Below are 22,608 nucleotides of genomic sequence, written 5' to 3' on the forward strand. Positions count from 1 at the left end.
GGGCATATCTGACGCCCCATAGACTAAACAACATGTTCCCGAAGTGTCTGCAGCATGCCCTAGGTGTGCAGCGCAAGATGTGAACCTGGTTGAAATGTTATGGGTATGCCCTGCTCTTTTGGTATCGAGGAGAAGGAGTGAAGGGCTTTTACTGTTCAAAAGAGTGATCAGAAGGTCCAGTCACGACGTGCCCTAACAATATATCTAATCAACAGATGTCGCGCTGTTCCTGACGAAGGGAGAAGTAGGTACAGTCAGTGATGTTGGTAGGGTGATCAGAAATTCACCCTGGGAATCCATTTTGTTGGATTTAATGCCCTCACACACCCTTTCAGGTGTCATGCTTCATCATTTGGGCCTGCTCCTCGTTGGGTCGGCGGTGCAATACCCAACGGGCAACACCTCAAAGAGGGGCTCTTCATCGGAGATCTTTTTCCAACTGCCATATGGATGAAGTGCGGGTATGGGGCCAGAGTCAAGTGGTAGACGTGGATGTGGTGAGTTAAAATAAAGCTAGTGGTACCAATAATGCTTTATTCAAAGGGCCACTGCTTTAGTTAAAAATGATTAACCTGGAGGAGAGTAGTGGAAAATAATGTTTCCTACTCTTATCCAAGGGTTACTGTAGTCCGGTCAACATGTTTCTCGCTATTGGGAATTTATCTAGCGATTCTTTAGGACCAAAGAAGACTATCTAGCAGGTATCTAATGGTGAAAGGAACTGTCTACACTAGTTTATCTAAAGTGTGGTGTATGTATGCTCGTATGGCTGCCACACTGTGAATGGAGGGGATAACACTATTATATTACCCTTCTTCAAGTTGTGACTGTCAGTACCTGTTAGGAGAAGAGGCAAAAGCATATCACAAACACGTTTATAGGAAAAGTACAGGAATACATCATTGACTGTGGTACTTGTGCGTTTAGCATGCTAGTGGGAATCAGGCGTGTCTCAACACCCTTGCACAAGTGTATCAGGCACTCTCAGATGTGTAATTTCAGTGAGAGTGACATGTGAAAGAATATAACAACTTTAGAATATACAAACTTTAGAATCGAAAATCCCCTTATGGGATCCCTCATCTACTGCTATTTCAAAACTCACCTAGTGTTATAAACAATCAGACAATGACAGTGTCCGGCGGGTAAAGCTTCAGGGAGATCTTCCACCATGAGGCTATATATAGGGGAACATCTTAATGACTTATGGCTATACACATTGATTGGTTAGTGTTTGAACACATTGGTATTGGAAGGTTATCAGACTAGTGTCAGAAATGCACATTCATACTCAGTAACTGCAAATAGCTACAAATGGGAACATGATAGTGGTTACAGAGTGCTCAAAAATCTGTGGTTCTGCCCTTGGTTCTCCAGATATATGGTATCCACTCATATGGGGATATGGTCTGGGGCCTATTTATAGTTCAGGTCGACTTGAGGGATTGTCTGTGGTTCGTGCCCTCTTATGTGTCAAAACAAAGGATATATTTGTATCAGTGCGGGTCTTGAAATTAAATTAAATTAAATTGAATGCCATATACTCTCGCAGACTCTAGGCATAAACGCTGCCTGTGAGGGGCTCATGATATGGGAAAGGTTCGTCAGGTTTGTGATGCGAGGCGTGTACACACTCGGCGCCGGTAGCCTGCAACGGCGAGTGTCCTTTGCTATGGTGCCGGTTTGGGAGTTAATATAAATAGATAAATAAATAAACAACCCGGCTCTGCTCGCATGTGTAAACTTAGTGCCGGTAGTATGTACAGTCGAGTGTCCTTTGTTATGGTGCACGTTATGGAAGTCGGTGTACATAGATCAATGAACACCCCCCGCTCTGCTTGCATGTGCCGTATGGGGAGCCCTCGTATCCCTGCCGAGAGCAGTGCCCGGGTTTGAAGTCGGACTGGTGCCTTTATTTGTGGACCTCAGAAAATAAACGTAAAAGCTGCCTAAGTCGAGCTAATGGATTGGAAAAGCTCGTCAAGTTTGTGTGTGTGTAGGCTCAATACCAATAGGGTGTGGTGCAATTAGTCGGTTAGTGTAAATGAGTACCCCCGGCTCTGTTCGTTTGTGCCGTATGGGGAACCCTTGTGTCCTTGCAGTAAATAATGCACGCTTTTAAAATCGGACTGACGTCTGTATTTGTAGACGTTATTCCATAGCTTAAGAGCCCTCGTGTCCCTGCAGTAAACAATGCACGCGTTTAAAACGGACTGACGTCTATACTTTTAAAAGTTATTCCGAAGTTTAAGAGACCTGGTGTAACTGTATTCGAGGACGCGCTTAGTCCATCCTCTCGTAAAGAACCAGCTTGTCGCCGCTTACTTGGTATTTCCTGAGCTTCTCTTCTAGCACCTACCCATCGCCGCCGGAACCGGGTGGATCGTGTGGGTGCTAGGAGTTCCGGTTTTATAATTTATGCAGATCTCGTCTGGTTGGTCCACTACACTGGGGGCCATCTTGTAATGGTAAAAACGGTAAAGGTTCGTAGTCTGTGCATACCATAGCCTTTTGGTTTTGTGATCAAGCTCATTCAATGGTTCGAGTTTAGAGAAAAGAGTAAATTAAACGTCGATTCTCTAGATTAATCAAATACATATGGCCATAATATTGGGGAGTAGCATTGTTTGAATTAAGTTAATAATTAGATGTGATAATCATTTTTGGTCATTTTGGCATAATCATATCAGCTTTTAAAATCGGGCAACTCATATTATCGAGGTTTTGGTTGAGCAGATTGGGCACATCTTGGAACCCATGTCAGTGTGTAGTTTTGTTTCGGCCATATTGGAATGGTGGAGTGATGCGGTGGTGCTAAGTTGTAGCTGTCAATACACTTGCTCTCGCATAATTTGTCTCTCTCGTCATATTAAGAAGTGAGGTTCGGTTTGTGTATTTGTAGTAGATAACAATCCTGTTAGCTAATCAGAGGCTGGTCCAGGGTATGTCTTCATTGAGACCATTACTGTCACAGGATAGTCTATGTATCCACCGCTGTTCTTTGTAGAACAGTCCTTGTTTGGATACATGTTGACATGCTTCTAGGACGAGCCATTGGAGAGAGTCTGGTGTATGGTTTGTTTCCAAGAAATGTTTGCACATCTTGGTGTTAATTTTCTTGCATCTAAAGTTACTGCGGTGTTCAGAGATTCTAGTCTTAATATTGCGTGTCGTCATGCCTATGTAATACAAGGTACAGGGGCATATAATCGGGTAGATGCAGTTTGTGCTATTACAGTTTGTGTGGCCTCTCATTTCCCACTTGAAGGATTCGGACAAGGTGATGCTTTTATATTACTTGGTAAATGGGCATGCCGCACAGCTGCCACAAGGGTAATTCCCTGTTACTGGTGGCAAGTTCCATAGTGTGACTTGTCGGTTAGGTTCATTTTTGGTCTTAGGTCTAGTGTGGATCAGGCTATCTTTTATGTTTTTTAACCGTTTAAAGGCGAACCTTGGTTGCTCTATGGTCAAGGTGCCGGTATTGACGATGGACCAATGGCGTCTCACTATTTTTCTTATCTGGTTGGATTTTGGTGTGAACGTGGTCACACATGTCATTGGTTGGTCAGTTGATCTGAGGCCGTGATGGTGAAAGTTAGGTAAGGATTGATGTTGTTAATCCACCTAAAGAACTCCGTGTATGAGTCTCTGTTACCTGACCAAAAGATCAGGATATCATCTATGTAGCGTCTCCATAGCTTGATGTTCTCATAGTATGGATTTGTCAGTGCAGATATGTGGTTCTCCTCGAAATTAGCCATATAGAGACAGGCTATACTGGAGGCTACCGTGCTCCCCATGCAGGTTCCCTGTACCTGATGGTAATAGGTCCCTTTGAATTCAAAGAAATTCTCAGTGAGGACTTTTTCAGCGCACTCCATGATAAAGGGAATGGGTGTTGCAGATGTCCATTCAATTCTTTCGAGTGCCGCCTCCATGACCCCTAGGGAGGCCCTCTGTGGGATGTTGGTATAGAGGGCCTCAACGTCTAGGGTTATTAGAAAGTCAATGGATGGTGTCTCACCATAGCCTTGTAATAGGCGCAGTAGGTCTGTTGTATCCTGGATGTAGGACGGTATTTGTTTCACAAGGGGCTGTAGGAAATGGTCGCAAAATTTGGACAGAGGTTCTAGCACTGAGTCAATCCCGGAGACAATGGGTCGACCCGGAACTGGAGTTATCCCTTTGTGTATTTTGGGCAACGTATAAAAATACGGAACCCTAGGGTTTTTATTTACTAAGAAGTCTGCCTCTTTATTACTCAGCCAGCCTTGACATTCTACTGATTCAACCATACTCTTGATGGACAGTGTGAGACGTTCTGTAGGATTCTGTGTGACTGCCTTGTAGTATCTTGTGTTATCGAGTTGCCTTAAACATTCAGTTTCATAATCCACTATGTCCATTATTACAGTGGCACCCCCTTTGTCGGCTTGTTTGATAGTTAAAGAGGGGTTGTTGGCTAGTGTATCCAGAATGTTTTTGTCTTCCTTGGACATATTGTTATATGTCGAGGGGTTGTTGAGGTTAAGTTGTTAATATCTCTCATGCCCTGCTCTCTCATCCTTTTGGACACACATTGGGGACACAATAAGAAAAGTGGCAGGAGGAACACACTGGGTTACAACGGAAAGCTGTATACTAGGCTTATACCACAGATCCAAGAATCACAAAGTGCAAGCAAAATTTGCAGATTTAGCGCTACTTACCGCAAAGCGTTTAATAACTAAAAGATGGAAATTGGTATCTCCACCAAGTGTGTTGGGTTGGCGTGACGATGTAATCTAATGGAGAAGGGCAGAAAGTGTTGCACTCAGCAGGGAAGAGTAAAGGGGTTTGTGGAAGACGGCCACGTCAATGGAATGGGACATGTTGCTGGGATCCTTTAAGGCTCTAGATCTAACGATATGCACCCCTCCCCTAACCCAGTGATGCAGCCTGTAAACCTCGAGACAGAATTTTCGGATACCACTGTAAATAAGCGATGCTGAAGAAGTAATGAATACATGTTTTATGTATCTTTTCTAAAAACCGTTCCACGGACATTCCTCACAGTTACTTAAAATAAGGTCATAGACCTTGGCAGACCCATTGAGGAGCCATTAAACTTGTAATAAAAACTATCTACATCTTGTGTATAGCAAACAGGTTGCTAAGTAAGGTTGGGCTGGGGGTAAAGTTCAAGAGTTCATAATTAGCCTGCCACATAAGTTAACATTCACGAACTATGTTTGACATAACTAATACATTTGAAAGTGATAAACGTACAGTGATGTACCCCTAGTTATGAGATACTGAATGTATATAATCAATGAATATATGACCAAAAATATTACACAATACAACTGACGTCGACGGCGCACATTATAAAACCAATAAAGTTGGTGGGGAGAACTAAGGCTACACCTCCCCTTTTATACTTTCTCAGTTGTTTAAGATGGTTTTCTGTTAGGGAGAGAGGGTCAACCGGAGAGGCAGTTGAGTTTTCTCCAAAATATGCCTTCAAGTCAAATATACAGCAGTTTTTTTCAGAAAAGAGGTACTGTGTGTGTGTTACCTTAGTAAACACAAATTGGTTGGGAGCATCGGGCTAGTACGATTTCTTTTAACCACTTCGCTGCTATGGCACCTTAATATTTTACATTCATTTTCCATTGAAATGAATGGAAAGTTCATGACGAGTTACCCTTGTCATTAGCGTCGAAGAGGTTAAGTTTGCAAGGCGAGGGTTGTGTATTGGATGGTTGAGGATTACAGGGTTGTCTGAATGGCAGCTGGCACAGTTGAAAAAACTGATTTCGGGTTGTTGATTTTTCTGGTTGCAGTTGATTTTGGATGTTTTGAGGTGCAGGCAGATCTCAAATACTAGGAGATTTGGGTTGATAGTTGACACCTCGTTGTACACATTCCCCAGTAAGTACCACAAAGCATAGTAGTACATGCAAGCTACAACCTTTGGTGGTTGTGTAACATTGCCTCAAATTTTTTAGACTCTTATCTAGTATGGTGGATGCAGAGTGCCGCTGGTTTGCAGATTGTGAGTTTGTCCTACTTTGAACATCTTCACTACATAAGGTGATGCTTTCTTGGTAGAAGAATTGCCATTACATATTTGATGTGGTCTTGATGGAGCGCATGTCTGCAACCCCAAAAATCACTGATTGCCTAGTTTGGGACTGGACAACACTACATTTGAACTTTGCTACCTTCCAGGATGTCAAGGTGCGAGGCAAGACCAGTATGCTTGGCCATTCCCAGACCATATGGAAGAAGGTACCCGATGGGAGTTTGCACCTCCGACATCACAGTGATATAGTGCTTTCCATAACATGCATCCTTAAGGGGCTATTGTATACATGGCAGAGATATTTCAATTGGATGAGGTGAAGCTTCGCTGAAATTAACAAGGACTTAAGGGCCATTGTGGTTTTTCCCCAATCATCATCATCATCCAAGGGGCCTAGATCTCCCGCTCATCGCACACTGAGGATAATCATAGTGCTGGGTGTATTCGTTACTGAGCGGTAGAGGCAGCATATGCCCTTCCTGGTCAATTAGGATTCCAACCGAGTTACCTCCAGGGGAGTGAACTGGGAGAGGGGGTTCTAAGGATTCTAGGGAGGCCTCTGGCCTGAATACCTCTAAGGGGTTGTCTGGGAGAGCAAGAACCTAGCACACAGCAAGGTCATTGCTGCCGGCACCCCCGTACCATCTGCCTAGTTTCAACTACTGGTGCCAAGCATGCAGGGTCGTATAGGTGTCCGGGGGCAGGCTCATGGGGACGGTACGTTCATAGGGGAAATTGAGGGTGCTATTGCTTTCCAGTTTGGCAAGTTCTGCCGCTATGGCGTGGTCCACGCAGTCTGCAAAGAACTAATCGGCGATGGGGCGAAGGTGGCTGGTCCAATAATTTAAGTGAAAGTCTGAGAACCCCAACCACCATCATATGGGTGTAGCACACATTTGCGGAAGGAGATTCGTGGCAGGCCACAGTCCCAAATAAAATGTCACTACAGATTGTAGTGTACGGAAGGGGGAGGGACAGGGTAAGGCTAGTTTTGAAAGATGTAAAGGAATCTCAGTAGCGAGATCATTTTAATAATGCTCCTCTGCCAGCAACTTTTAGACGGATAGTGGCCCAGTGGGCTATGTCCCTTCTGGCACGAGCAATGAGAGGTGTAATGTTAATGTCCCAAGCCAGCAACCAGGAGAAATATATCTGTGGACCACTAAAACAGGGTTATAGCCTTGATGTCTTTGTGAGAGCTCTAGAAGGGAATGGAGGTAGACTTAGACCAGCTCATAGTGAGGCCGGAAGCATTGGCATAGACCTGCAGCATGTGTGGGAGGAGGAGGAGGAGGAGGAGGAGGAGGAGGAAGAAGAGGAAGAAGATTGAGGCATCTGGGTCACTCACAAAGACAAGCAAGTCGTCTTCGTAGAGCGAAACCGGGCTCTTGCGTCCGTCAGGCCAACAGAAGCCACAGAGCTGTTCAACCTGCTGGATCCATTCTGCCAGTGGTTGACTGGCGAGTGCATATAAAAAGGGCGAGAGAGAGCAGCCTTGTATTGTGCCCTGCTCAAAGAGGAAGAACTGGGTGGTTTTTGTGTTGGGTTCTTTATGCCTAATTACTCTTCCCCCCCCCCCCCCCTAGAGTTGTAGATAATGTGAGCGTGCGTCTCACTATGGTGTAGGGGAGAAGATCTTTATGGGAAGTTTGTTTGAGCAGGAGAGCAAACAAGCTAAATATTTCAGTTGGTCAGACCTTAAATAGAAGTGTGCATCAATTTTGTGTAAAAAGGTGTCTAATGTTTGTATTTTATATATTAATGGCCACCACTGTTAAAGGAAAAGGGCAAGCCCTTAATATAAAAAATGTTTCGCCTTACACTGGGGAGACAGTTTGAAGTAGACTTTATTAAAGGAATATGCAACTCGGGGTTATCTTGGTGACTATTGTAGCAGGGAAGGGGCAAAACGTAAGAATAAGACTTCAGCTTATCCAGTGTATTCCAAGCAGTCGACACTGCCTGGGTAAGCAATTGGCAGAACTTGCATTCAAACAGATACTTATATTACAGCCTCCTATAGTACTTAAAGAATCTTTTATTTGACAACTATTTTCTAAATTGTTTTTATTTACCTTTCCTAGATGTGAAAATTGTATGCTGCGTTTCAGATCACATCGATCCCTCTTCAAACACCTCCATGTCTGCTATAACGTATCCACAAGACCATCTACGCAGAGAATTGAAAAAAATAAGCCAGACTCTGGAGGTGGGCTAGAGGCTTCTGTTAAGCCCCTACTGTTGGAGGGGCTCCCTAAAATCCAGAGTGTCATCATACATCCTGAAAAAAAAGCTGTGCTGCCCAGTTCATATGCTGTCACTACAACACCCTCCACCATTGTTACTTCATTGCACCCAGCGAACTCACTAGATGATGAGCTCCCAGGTATCCAAAATGACGACCCAGATCTTGAAAGCAAATTGAGCCTGTCCCCAGTGACTTCTCCGGTGCCCCAAACGTTTTCTCCATTGGAGACATCCTTGTATGGGTCATCAACTTTGCCTCAATTGTCTGGGGAGGCACACAGTCCTACATTGGAGCATTTTATCCCATATGGGCAACCTTCCCCTCATAACTCATCTCAAACAGATTTGCAACATAACCTGAAGCAGTACTTTCCTAGCCAAAGCCTTCCAGTCTCTAACGCAGTGTGGAAAAAAAATCAAGGTAAAAGTAACTTCATTTTTGGTGTTGTATGTGTTTCGTGTTTGTTTAAATGTTGCTTGATGGGATGAAAGAATTAGTAAATTTTCAGGTGTGATGCTTCAAAACAAATTTTTGTTTGATTAAGGTCTGCTGACAATATCTTAGACAAATGGTGTTCTGTTCACTTGATTGACCTTTGCATTTCCTCCCTATTTTAATTTTTCCTTTTCATATTGTGCCCCTAACAATTTTTTATGTCTATATTATCACTTGATATTTAGCTACGCCTACACAAAAGATTTGATAATTTAAGGTCCGGTGTAGGACCCTATTTTGCATGCGCAAACGAGTTTGCGACCCGTTTGTGCATGCGAAATACATATGGGCCATGTACTAATCGGATTTAGCGACTCACAATTTTTTTGCGACTCTCTAAATGGGAATAGCGATCTGCTATTAGGGGTGTTCCAAGGGCTTTCAAAGAGCGTCCCTTCCTAATAGCGAGCCAGAGGCCTATGTATGACTGTTTTGCAACCGCAATTGCAGTCTCAAAACAGTCGCACTTTACCACCCTTCTCAGAAGGGTGGTAAAGCACTCACAAATAGGAAGGGGTCCCATGGACCCCTTCCCCTTTGTAAATGCAAGAGAAAATATTTTTTAGGGGCAGGCAGACGTCCCAGGGGCCACTACCTGGCCTTAAATAATGAAACTAAAACTTTTCATTATTCATTTTTTTAATGCATCCTGTTTTCCTTTAAGCATAATGAGCTGCATTAAAAAAATTGTTTAAAAACTGCTTTGTTTAAAAGCAGTCCCGGTCATGGAGATCTATTGAGCCCAGCAGGCCACCATACCTCCAATCTCTACTCTGCCTCATGAATATTGATGAGGCATGCAATTTGCGAAACCATTGAGAATCGCAAACAGTGTCTCTGACACTGTTGTACATTTCATTTTGCTAGTCGCAAATTGCAATTTGCAAAATTACATGGTCAAACATCTGGCCCTTTTATCTCCTTCATGCTTTTTCCAGACAAGCCTGCCTGCAATAAGTCCAGCTGCTATGTGTAGAGCCAGATACAGTCATATAATTAGTCTTTTCTCGATCAAATGGAAAGAATGTTGCTTGGGATAAACAGTGGGTCTCCCCAAAAGACAGTTGTTTATTTTCTTTGAAGGATTTTGTCTTTTAAACTTCACCTGAAATGCATGGCATTCATCCCAACTGTTTCTTTATGCCGTACTTTTATTTTTTTTACGATCAGAGACTCCTTTTAGTCTGCTTGGGGAACGTCTAGATTATCAAAGGACGCACAACTAGGTCAGCAGGCCTTAGAGAGGGATCTAACCTGATTGAAAATCAAGCAGCTATCTTGGACAGAAAACTAGAATGCCATCAATGAAGTACTGCACCTCATGTTGAGCAGTGTCCATATAACCCACCAACAGTACAAAATGTCACCAGCCCCTCTACCAAACGAAATGCTTATTGGAATAGTAGTTCCCCAACATCTCTATCTTCTGTGAATTCTTAAACAGAATATATTTGCATTATGAAGCAAATAGACATTTTTCTTGCTTTATTCTATGAGATGATAGCACAGAGTTTACGGCCATTAGTCCGTTAGTTTTATTAGATTGTAAGAAGGCTTCATTTCACTTCATGTTCAGGTTCCCTTTTTGGCAGGATTAGACCTTTACTTTATCTATGAAAGTTCACCTTACACTACCTGGGCTACACCCCCTCCCTCTTCTTTCCAATTAATTTTTAGAAGATTTTCAAATGTAGATGTGTCCCATACCATCGATTCTATCAGAATGACTTATCTTTCTTTTGCAGATAGAGATAATTACAGGCCAGGGAAACCCCACAGCTTACATCCTCTCTGTCTTTTCAAGCTATCTGTCTGGGCAATATGGTTTGATCATCTTATCTAATCCTCTATACTGGAAAAGCAGAGAAGAGAGTCAAAAAAATCTGATACGGCGTCTTAGACAACCACCAAGGTAGTTAGCATTCATGTACTAGGCTTTTTGATCCTTAGTGGGAATCTGTACAAAGATGTGTCGACTATCAACCGGAATTTCCTAGTATTTGAGCTTTGCGAGCAGTTAAAAACTTCCACAGCCACATAATCTAAAAATCAACATCCCAAACCAGTTGAGCCACTTCACATGGGCTGGCTCTCACTTTGCACCCATTCAGTAGTTGCCATTGGACAACCAATCCTGCAATCCCCAACCACCCAATCCACAAACCTACCCTCACCAAATTTAGAAGGAGTTCTACAACACTGATGCTCTCAGCCTATTTGTAAAGATCAGTCTCATTGATACTAGCTCTGCCCCTAAGCATGACTAAGACACCCAGGACCTCATATCTGAAAACAACTTGCCATTTATTTGACTTCTCAAGACAGTTTGGAGAAACCTCAACTGCCTGTCTTGATGATCTTCTGTCTCCACTGTCGTGAGACTTTCTCTGACTTGCAGGCTTTTCTGACATCACTATAATCAAAAAATGTTTGTGTTTTAGCAATCTTCTGTCTTAATCTGTTTAGGCTGCAGCTCAATCCCTCCGGTCTGGTTGCTCATGTTCAGATCCAGGATGACTACACTTATGCAAAAAAAGTATGGCATAAACAGTAAAAACGGGCACCTTCTTGCTTTGCAAGTCAAAAAGAGACACAAAATTACAGGATTCATAGCTTTGTAACTCCGGACATCTAAGACCTATTTCTAAATGTCTTTGAGACTATCCAATCAAGAGGAGAATGCTATTAATATCTTACACAAGCCTAGTCGAAGGATAGGAGGTGTGGAGCAAGTAAAAAAGTGCAACAAAACTGAAAGAAACCACAGGTAAATGGTTTCGGTCTAGATCTGAAAAGAACATAAGTTACTTACCTGCAACTGTATTTCTCTAGTTTCAGCATCTTTCAAAGATTCATATACTTGAATCATGCCCTATAGTCAAAGTGGGAGTCCCAAGGTATGCTTATAAAGCAATACAATATAATACACATAGTCTGTAATGGCTAGAAAACATTAACTTTGGTAACTTATCCACATTCATTTATTAAGAACCAAATTTCAGCCAATCAGGTGACTGCACTCTCTAGAACACTTACTTCCCTCAGATTTTCTACTGCAAGTCGTATGATTGGAGTTTCCCTGAGCTCTGCTCAGATTGACAATTTTTTTCCTCAATATAGAGGCTTAATAATCAGGAAAGAGCTTCCTAACCTGCAACTGCCACAATCGGACTACTGTGTCGCAATAAACAAAGAAAGGACTTTTCAGACCTTGTGAGAAGAAAGACTTCACTCTGAAGAGCAACTTAAGGAGTGTACTTATTGTCTCTAACCCTCACACAAGGTAAAGGATCCTAAAATAGGCTTTTTCTAAGAGTGGGAATGATTCAAGAATGTGAATCTATTAAAGATCCAATACTGGAGAAATGTCACTTACCGGAAACACCAGGCGAGCTTCATAAACAAAAGAACATCTCAATCCATATGCATTATCCTACGATTCTTTGACAACTGAGAAAACATGTCTCCAAATGTAAAGAATGTCTGTCCCCTCCCCCCCCCCCCATATAAAACAAAATCTCACCAGAATATCATGCTGGACATAAAATACACAGAGGAGCCTTGCAGTTACAATCATTTTTATTTTCTCTTGTAAAAATGAAGTCAAACTGGTCTGTAAGCACATCATCGTTCATGTAAAAAAATTCCCTGTAAGGCAGCACAGAGCCACCACAATCCATGTGTGCATTACAGTGCCAGTTGAGTCCTTAATTACTAATGTCAATCCAGTGAAGAAAGTAGGAAGGCCATTCCGATAGTTCCATGCTGAGGGATGGGGTCAGCTATGAATATAATGAAAATCTTCAAGACGAGGAATTTGTGTTATATCCAAATTTACTTTTTTTTCAATCATGGGTTGTTTCTTAGTTTTCATAAACATAATAATTGACTAGGAGACTCCTCTCCTTTTATGTAGTTGGAATTGTGTAAGGGGTGCAACTAGTATAGTGTAAACATCAAATGTCTTATCTTTTTTTTTTTTAACTATGTATGTTTGTATGAGAATTAAGTTCTTGTTTTTCATGCCATCACAATCTGGCCTTCATAAATTTAAAAGGGACCCCTCTTTCCACACTGCCATACTCGACTGGGAGCTTTATTTGGAGGTTAAGCTGAGTCAAACAAAAATGTATGGAAAATGTACACAGAAGTTTATTGTCTCTTTAAATATATATAGAAGTGGCCCTGTATCTTTAGAATTGGCCACATAAATAAGCTGAAGACAAATCAGCTTTCTTAATTTATACCTTGGAGAGATGAGGCACCAGGTATCTAAGAGGCTACAACTGTTGTGAAACAAACAGTCCATCCTTCAAATATTTTCAACTATACTACAGGTACATGGGTAAGTACCAGCTCACACAACTCTTACAGTGCAACATTCTGAGCTTTTCTGGCACTGCAACGCAACCTATCATAAACTATGCAAATATCAACAATTCAAATTCAGTAATCCTCTAGACCAGTAGTTCTTAACCTGTGGGCCCGGAGATAACTGGGGGTCTGTGAAGCCTACTCGGGTGGTTTGCAACTACTTAGAAAATTAAATATTAACAGATTCAGGAAGTGTAGATAAATAAAGAAACAAAATGTACAATTGAAAATTTTAAAACGATCTGTGAAGGAATTTAAAAATTAAGGCTAAAAATGTATTCAGTAACCTCTGATTGATTTGCGGAAGCAGTGCAAGTGCATTAAACAGACTATTAACCGGGCAATGAGTGGTCTTGACTGAAATTAGAAACAACTACATGTTTTATATAAACATTTTGATTGCTTATTTGTTTGATGAATGCTTCTTTGTATTTTTTGTGTATTGTTTTGCAGTTTAAATTATTTTTAAAGCTTAGGCTGGGGTTCCCGGCTTCCAGCAATGACTCTGTGGGGTCCGTGGATTCCAAAAATAATTCAGTGGGGGTCACTGGGTTCCAGTAATGTTATATCACATGGATCTTTTAAGCGCACAAAAACCCTGAGGTGTCTTAGCTCTAGAGCTGAGAGCGGATAGACCATGAGACCAACTGCTTAGTTCTGAACAATCCAGGTTTTAAGGCCCCTCCTAAAGGAGGACAAGGACTGTGAGGATATGATATACGCCTCCCCCCTCTCTCCCCCCCATTAGGTTTTTTTAAATCTATGAACTTTCAGATAATTAGCCTTGGAGGTCTGAAGCAGTCTGTTAGGATGATACCATTTGAAGATAATTTGTAGAAAATCAGATCCTGTATTGTTTACAGCTTCAGACACAAGGCCTTGAACTTGATACGGCTTGCCACTGCAAACCAGGCAGTTTCCAAAGTTCTTTGGAAAACAACTGATATTTAGGCAGATCCAGTAAGACCCTTGCGGCTGCATTTTGTATCATCTGTAGCTTTTTTAGACGTTGACCGTGCATATATAGGTACAAGCCATTGCAGTAATCTAATTTCGATAACACAAGTGCCGTAACCACTGTTCTCCTGGAGCTGGCTGGTAAGTAGGGGAGAATTTTCTTTACTATCCTCATTATGATAAATGAGGGAGACACAGTGGTGTTTATTTGGTTCACATAGGTTTGTTTATTGTGTAATATTATTCCGAATATTTTTACCTTTATCACTGGCTTGGGAATTTCCCTAGTTCAACTGGCCACCAAGTTGGCATCCCAAGTTGGCGAAAGACTACCAAAAAATAATTATCTCGGTTTTCTCTGAGTTGAGCTTTAAACAATGTTAACTCATCCAACAACTTATTTCCTGCATGCACTATTGAAAGCGAGATCAGATAGAAGGTTCCTTTTTTAAGGCCCCGGCCACAATTTGTGTCGTTTGCATAAGATATCAAGCTTAATCGTTGAATCAAGGGTGCCAATTCCGACACATAGATATTAAATAATGTCGGGCTAAGGGATGAACCCTGTGGAACACCACACAGCAGCACATAAGGCGTTGATTGAGAATGATCCACTGCAAAGAGAGTGCAAAGACATAGCAAATTGCAATGTCCTGGTAGTAGGCACCCGGGACATTGCTGGAGCCAGACTGGGGGGGGTTCCCAGGGCAATGTAGGGCTCCAGGGGGGCTCTGCCCCCCCTCTATTGTTCGGTAAGCCCCGGGGAGGTGGTGGTCCGCAACTGACCCCCTTAATAACTGTTTTTCTGTCCCAAGGAGGTGACGGTCCCTGGCGCTGTGTGGGGAGGGCAGAGCCGCCCCTCACGCATTATGATTTATTTTAGCCCCAGTGAGGCGGCGGTCCCCGGGGCTGAGGGGGAGCATTGGTTTAAAACATTGCCCTGAGGATGTGGCAGTTAGTGGGTGGGCCCCCCTGCAATTGAATGGAACACAATACCCTTCATCTTATTTTCTCTGAACAGGATACCCTTCATTTTATTTTATTTTGCGACTACTACGTCCCATTACGTAAGAAATTTATATTCCCGTTACTCAGAGATTGTCAACCCAAGTCAGGCCTGCCTTACTGTACCTTCAAATGTTATCTTCCCCATGTTGTGTTTTGGGGTTGCAAGTTTTTTTAACAGGAGCCATTAGGTGCAGAAAAATGTTTCTTAACAGTCATTAGGTCTCTGTTGGACCCGTCTGCTTCTGAGAGTCCCCTCACCAATATGATTTCTTTTGTTCCCCTGAACCTCCCAAAATGTGTCGCTTTTTATTTGTCTACCAGGACCTTTTTGTGTGTTGTTTCATGGGGCTAGGTGTTCCTTGACACCCAGTTGCTCACAAGGTTTCTGGCACCTATGTACAAGGCGCCTGGCAAAACCTGTGGACATGAAAACTGAGGTTGGCAACCTGTGTGTGTTTAACCTTAAAATGGTGGACACATGTTTCCCTCATGTGAGTGACTCCCATTGGAGCCTCCGTGAACCCTGACCTTTTGAGGTTGGCGCGCTTTCCTGACGGGAATTTCATAACTTTCCTCAGGTACACAAAATGGCTGCTCCAGAGCCCCAGTACGGTGGCTCTGAGTGACCAAAAGACACCTCAAAAGTGCCATGCCATTGACACAGCCAGGGAAGGTTCTAGAACCTTCTAGCTCGTGCCAGTACCTCAGGGCACTGGCTATAAAAAGCCCAGTCCCAGGCGGCCATTTTAGATGTAATTCAGATTCCAGACTTGACCCCAGAGTGACACCTGCCCTGCTGACCCCTGAGGTGGCTGAGAGCACAGGCAGTAGAGTGGCAAGGGTTAATAGCCTGATTCCTGACTGGCGTTCCAGTCAGGCGTGTTCCAGTAACCTTGCGCCTACAGCGCCTGCCCAGCTAGTGCCTCATTGCCCCAAAATACTGTGTCCCAGTTTATGTGCCTTCTCCCGCCTCCCCCCTCCCGATGGCGAAATCGTGAAGAAAAGGCGAGTCGCGACCTTCCACAGTGCCCCCTTCGTGAATAGCGCCTATCACGGGGGACTCGGACGTCTCCGAACCCCACCGGCGTTGCGCGCTTCCTGGTTGTGCAGTGATCGAAGGTGAGGTGGTGCGCCGGGGCGGGGAAAGGCCGGCCTTCATTGGGCGGGATTAGCATCCCTGCCCTTTCCCAGAGACCCGGGAAACGGTTGCCGTGGGCGGGACCAGCCCCCGTATGAGGAAGTCGGAGGGAGGTCCGTGAAGCCCCTGAGAACCCTGATGCTGGCGTAGGAAGTGCTGGCCCCGACTGAATCGCTATTCGATTGCAGCCGTAGTGAGGTGGGTCGTTTCCCCTGGAGGGGTGCTGCGTGATCAATGAACTGTGCACCGGCGTTGATCTGAGCAAGCGCTGAGACTGAGTGACCCCGCTGGCAGCCGTTCGTTCGTCTACTGACTTCGAACTGTGCTACCCTGGTGCCTGCGATATTGCCGTAGGCTCAAGCAAACCACACCGGCAAGCGGACATCCTTCCCCAGTGGCAGCGGGCGGGCCAAATGTCATATTTACCGTGTTTCCTTGTCTTTAGGTACACGCGCATGGGCCCCGCGTGAACAGAAAAGAGTCCCCTGTGTACCGTGAATCCAGAGAAGCCCACATGCATTTCCCATGATTCCACAAGTACTGTTATCCTTTTCAAAGTGGGTTTATCTTGCAAATGTAAACTTCCTGATTCATGTAATTGGTGACAGCGATACCAGAATGAAAATGTGGTTATGCATTTAAATGAACCAGGCTTTATTATTTCATGTAATGGTGATATATAAACCTGATATTTATTTTATTTATTGATAGAGCTATTCCTAATATTTATGCAACACCAGTGTTCCTGAAGTCCTATTTACTGTATTTATTCTCAACCTAAATCCCAGAGTGCTGTAACAAATTAAATGAAATATGAATGTGCTTCCCCAATTGATCCCTATTTACAGCAGAGAACTTTTATATAAAGGAATCGTATTTTTCTACAGCAGTGGTGTGGTGTCCTTCTTTTTGGTGTGACTGTGCAGGGGGTTATTATTGGGTCAGAGCCGGCTTAGCACTACAGCCTTCACTGCCTTGACACTTGAGCCAAGCTACCCCCTATGTGCTGGGCTTGCCCATCGCAGGTCCAACAGTCTCTTAATATGTTTTTATTTCTAGGCCCACTATGTGTCATAAAGGGGGACTATAATACTTGACTGAGTTTTTTTGCTCCTTTACTCCTTGCACTTTATACAACGTCTTTGCATTGTATTTACTTTTGGTCTCGGTCTCCTGTTTGATATCAGGAATGCCATAAACAGGTTGTATTTGACGGAGTTGCTCTTTTGCACCTTGCACCCTTTAAAATGTTATTGCACTGTATTATACATTAGGTCTCGGTCTTCTGGTTGATATCTGGAATGTCACAAACAGGGACTTCTGTATTTGATTTAGCTTGCTCCTTTGCACCTTGCACTTTATACAACCTTCTTATACTGTATTCTACTTTAGGTCCCGGTCTTCTGGTGGATATCAGGAAAGTTATAATCTGGGACGATTGTATTTGCCTGAGTTTGCTCATTTGCACCTTGTATTTTATACAACATTTATGTATTTTAGGTCATCGATTTACAGTTGATATCAGGAACGCGTTTTTAAACTCTGGCTTTTTAAAATTATGTTAATGAAATGTACCGCTGTATGACATGTTAACTTTTATGGCATTAAGTTGTCGAATAAAGCATTCTTGACTGACTGAATGGAACAGTGCCCCAGGGAGGTGGGGTGTCTGGGGCAGCCACAAGGCTCCCCTGCATACAATTATAACTCTGCCCCGGGGAGGTGGCTTTGAATAGCCCAAGGAGAGGGGGCACCATGTGTCCACCTCCTTTCTTTTTATCATGCCCCCGGAATTTGGCCCACCCAGGGGTGTGTTTTAAAAAAAAAATGGCGCAAATTTTGTATTTATTTTTCATGATTTTAGGCCACGGCAGGGTCCCAGGGAGACCCCAAGACCATGGCTTGGGGGGGGGGGGGGGGGGGGGCAGAGTATTCCTACCCTGCCCCATTTTCATTATTTTCAGGGGGGGTTGTTGAATCAGTGAAGCAGAGACTCAAGATGGCTGCCAACACTTCCTGGTTGATGCCATGGGTATGTATCTTTAGCTCTTTCCCATTTTAGACCAAAGGCTGGCTGCAGCCACAGGAATGCTCTGCTTGTTTGTGGCTCGACGGTCGAAGAGGGAGCTCAAGCTGAGCCAGAGAAGGCATCTAGCTCGAACCTGGTTCAAGCTTTCAATGTCTTACCCACTTTTTAACAGGACCAGACTGTGTATACACACTTGGAGATGTCATTCTTTGAAAGATTATCACAATGAAGATAAAGAGCAAATTGGAGGTAAAAATTTACTATTTCATGGTTAGGATTCCAATGGAAAAACTGTTTAATAATTATACAATTTATCATGTGCCATAAATACATGTTTCTATTATCAGAAAACTATTAAGAACATTTCTTGTTCCCAATTATGGTTTACTAGACACAAAACAGATAATCGCTCATTCGAATGCTTATGGTAGTTATGAGCAACCAGACAAAACCCCTTCCTTACTCTCAATAAGACAACTCCGGTGGGGATGTTATAAAAGCTGAACTCATATATTGTAGACAAACAAAGGAACAGTGGCTGAAATCTACTTGTGAGTTGTTTTCCAATATTTTGGAGGACTTACAACATTGAACAAGGCCAGTTAAAACAAAAATGTTTTCTCGATCTATACCTTAACACAGTGGTTCCTAAACTTTTGACTCCTGAGGACCACCGTTGAATCACTACTGGAAGCCGGGGACCCCCAAGCAATTTGTTCCATTTAAATTTCTTTTTAAAAACGCCTTTTGAAGCAGAGGCAATTTCAGGAGGGAGACAGCCTGAATTGGGTCTATTGGCATGGACATGTATGCATACAGCAGCGTATTATTTAGTGGTACAAGGCTCCTGCTCTCAGCCATAGCAGCACCTCTACATTCTCATTCCAGAGCCTCGGAGTGGTGCCCCTTCCTTACAGAAACAGGTTGAATGATTGGGAATTATTGCGAGATCATATAACCATGCTATGCCAATTACCATAAACCCCTGTTAGACATAATCTTTAGTCACAGACAGCAGAACAACATTTTAGGTCTGAATATGAAAGTTTCACAGCACACATTTCACCCAAGGGCTTGTGGAAAGTGAGCAATCAGACAGCAGCGCGAAAATCCTACTGCTGACCCTGGCTTCATCTATTTTTACCCGCCTGCCAAGTAACAGTAACCTATACACATGTGCCTTTCAACTGATTTACTTTTGTTGGCGGAAGCTTGCACTGCATGTATGCGCACGCGGAGGAAGCTTGCTCTACTGCTGTCTGTGATTTATTATCTAAAAAGAACAATTGATGGACAGAATGTAGAACAATGTCATACATTCACCCCAGTACAGAGATCTGGGCCTAAATCTATGTGATTTATTATCTGTTCTGTGTATGAGTGAAAGGAGTGTTTGGGGAGCTTGTGGTGCCCAAAATCCTAACTGCTGTTTGCTTTGTCAGTGCTTCTCAAACATGACATAAATGAAGGAAAAGGCAGAGCTTCCTCGCATGAGGTTGGCGTTTGTAAATCTTTGCAAAACCTTTCACTGGGATCCACAGGAATAACATTTATTTTTTAACGATTGTCTATAGACCTATGCTGCTAATGCGCACCAAATGAACAATTGTTACTTACCTGTAAACAGGTGGTTCTCCAGTATTGGTGTCTTTCATAGATTCATATGCTTGAATATTCCCCGTCGACGGAGGGTAGTCCCACGGTAAATAAAATAGCAATAACATACTAATAATATGTATGTATATGTATATGTGTATATATATATATATATATATATATATATATATATATATAAATAAATAAAACATAACAGATGAAATATACATTAGAAAAAAGGCAGTAAATGCCTAGACATAATTCCTCATAGGAATACATGAACAGAGAAAAAAATACCTGTAGCCTATTCCTGTCATTATGTTGGTCCAAACTGTAGCCAATCAGGCGCCAGCAGCCCACCAGAACCTTCTCATAAGAGCTCAGTACCTCAGATTTTCGTAGCAGAAGAGTGACCACAGAGTCTATGAGGAGAAGAGAGCCTCTGAGGGGAGGAGGGCCGGTCGCATGTGAATCTATGAAAGACACCAATACTGGAGAACCATCTGTTTACAGGTAAGTAACAATTGTTCTTCTCCAGTATTAGGGTGTCTTTCATAGATTCACATGCTTGAATATAGAATAGAAAGCATTAACATCCGAAGAAAGCTTCCCAGCCATGAGACACATGAACAGACTTATAAGACCAAATATGTATATAGTCATGCAAGTCATACAGTAATAAAGTAAACCACAGTGGAGGAGGGAAGACAGAGGCTCACCTTATTGACAAAGATTGCAAAGCCCAGCCTGTCCTACTGCAGTGTCTGCGTCATTGATGGCACCCAAGCAGTAGTGTTTTGTAAACGTATGCCTGCTGGACCACGTGGCTGCTCTGCAGATCTGATGCAGCGGCACACCGGCGAACAGGGCAGTTGAAGACGACATCGCCCTGGTGGAATGGGCCTTCACTGAAGACTGTAGAGGCTTGCCTGCCTGTTCATAGCAGAAAGCGATGGCCGAGGAAACCAAAAGAGCAATTGTAGGTTTGGTAACTGGACGCCCTTTGTGGAAACGTCCATAAGCTTTGAACAGTTGATCAGCTTTGCGAAAAGGGGCTTTTCTGCTGATGTAAAACTTCAAACATCTTTTAATGTCCAAGGAGTGCTAGCGCTGCTCTGCTGGAGACTGTGGATTAGCAAAGAAAGTCTTAAGAAAACAGGTTCGTTGATGTGGAAATCTGAAGGCACCTTAGGCAGGAAGGTGGGATTAGTACGAAGTACTACACAGTCAGGTTGAAACTGCAGAAATGGAGGATTTATAGTGACTGCATGTATATCACTAACGCGACGTGAAGATGTCAGCGCAAGGAGAAGAGCAACCTTCCAAGTGAGAAACTTCAAGTCTGCCTTGTGTATAGGTTCGAAAGATGCTTTCATAAGTTGTAACAACACGATGTTAAGGTGCCAAGTAGGAGGAGGGCGCCGAATCGGTGGGAATTTGCGAAATAATCCTTTGAAAAATTGGCGTATTATCCTGGAAGAATAGAGTGAGGTGACGCCATTCTGGCGGAAGCAGGAAAATGCCGCCAGAAAAACTCTCAAAGTTGAATGCGAGAGTCCAGACTGAGCAAGTTGCAAAAAGAATGGAAGGAGCTGCGCAGGCGTGGAATGTATGGGATGGACCCCAGCAGCTGCGCACCAATGGCAGAATCTCTTTCATTTTAGTTTATAGGTTTTAACGGTTGACGGTGCTCTGGCCTGAGCGAGAATGTCTCTACAGTCTGGCTGGATGGCTACGTGAGCAAATTCAAGGTGCTCCGGTTCCAAGCTGACAAATTCAGAGAGGAGGGGTCTGGATGGCAAATCTGACCCTTGTCCATCGTGAGAAGGTCCACCCGAGGATGAAGACGGATGGGCTCGCACTGGGATAGAAGAAGCAGTTCTGAAAACCACGCCTGACGGGGCCATCTGGGGGCGATCAGAAGAATGCAGCAAGGCTGTCTCCGCATCTTCCACAATACCCGAGGTACCAGAGGGATTGGCGGAAAAGCGCAAGCAAACAGATTGCACCAATTCATCAAAAGGGCATTGCCCTGGGACCCTCGGTGGGGATGCCAGCTTGCGTAAGATGGGCATTTCCGGTTCTGTGGTGTGGCAAAGAGATCCAGTGGTGGATGCCGCCATCTCTGAAAAATCAGCTCGAGTGATTGTTGATGCAACTCCCACTCGTGGGTTGATGACGTGGACCTGCTGAGGGAATCCGCTAGGATGTTGGAACCTCCTGGTAGATGGACAGCAGTGAGAGTGACTTGGTGATTTAGAGCCCAGTATCAGATCGCCTGCGCAAGATGCAACAAGATTGGAGACTTTGTTCCGCCCTGCTTGTTTATATAATGCATGCTGGTTGTGTTGTCCGTCTGAATAAGGACTGACTCTCCTTGGATCAAGGACTTGAGCGCCAGAAAAATGGCCATCAACTCCAGCCTGTTGATGTGCCAAGCTCCGCAATGGGGTATTACTGTGGTCATGGCTAAACCCAAGTTGACAGTGCTAAGGAACCTTTTAGCATCAGTTTGCTTCCTTTCAAGGCACGATCACTGATTTTCCAAAAGTTCATATTTTTACAGGCCAGGTCTCATGCTGTACTTTAGGCGTAAAGCTATGTATAGGCCTAAATAAACAGAAACAGGAGTGGTTAAGTGCTTTGACATACCGTTGCGATACAGTGAGGGCACACTGTTTTTTGATCCTTTG

At 43.4% G+C, this 22,608-nt stretch overlaps 1 protein-coding gene across 3 annotated transcripts in view; it reads left to right on the forward strand.

The window, feature by feature from the left end:
- LOC147673364 (zinc finger protein 414-like) overlaps nt 1–22,608 on the forward strand; it is a 99,217-nt gene that overhangs the window by 62,531 nt on the left and 14,078 nt on the right. For all 3 annotated transcript variants that reach the window (XM_086947212.1, XM_086947214.1, XM_086947213.1), the window contains exon 5: nt 8,155–8,738. In XM_086947212.1, the coding sequence (XP_086803338.1) occupies nt 8,155–8,738 (584 nt within the window). The remainder of the gene's footprint in view (nt 1–8,154; nt 8,739–22,608) is intronic.

The sequence above is a fragment of the Lissotriton vulgaris genome, chromosome 12, assembly GCF_964263255.1.
Source record: "Lissotriton vulgaris chromosome 12, aLisVul1.2, whole genome shotgun sequence".
Taxonomy (NCBI): Eukaryota; Metazoa; Chordata; class Amphibia; order Caudata; family Salamandridae; genus Lissotriton; species Lissotriton vulgaris.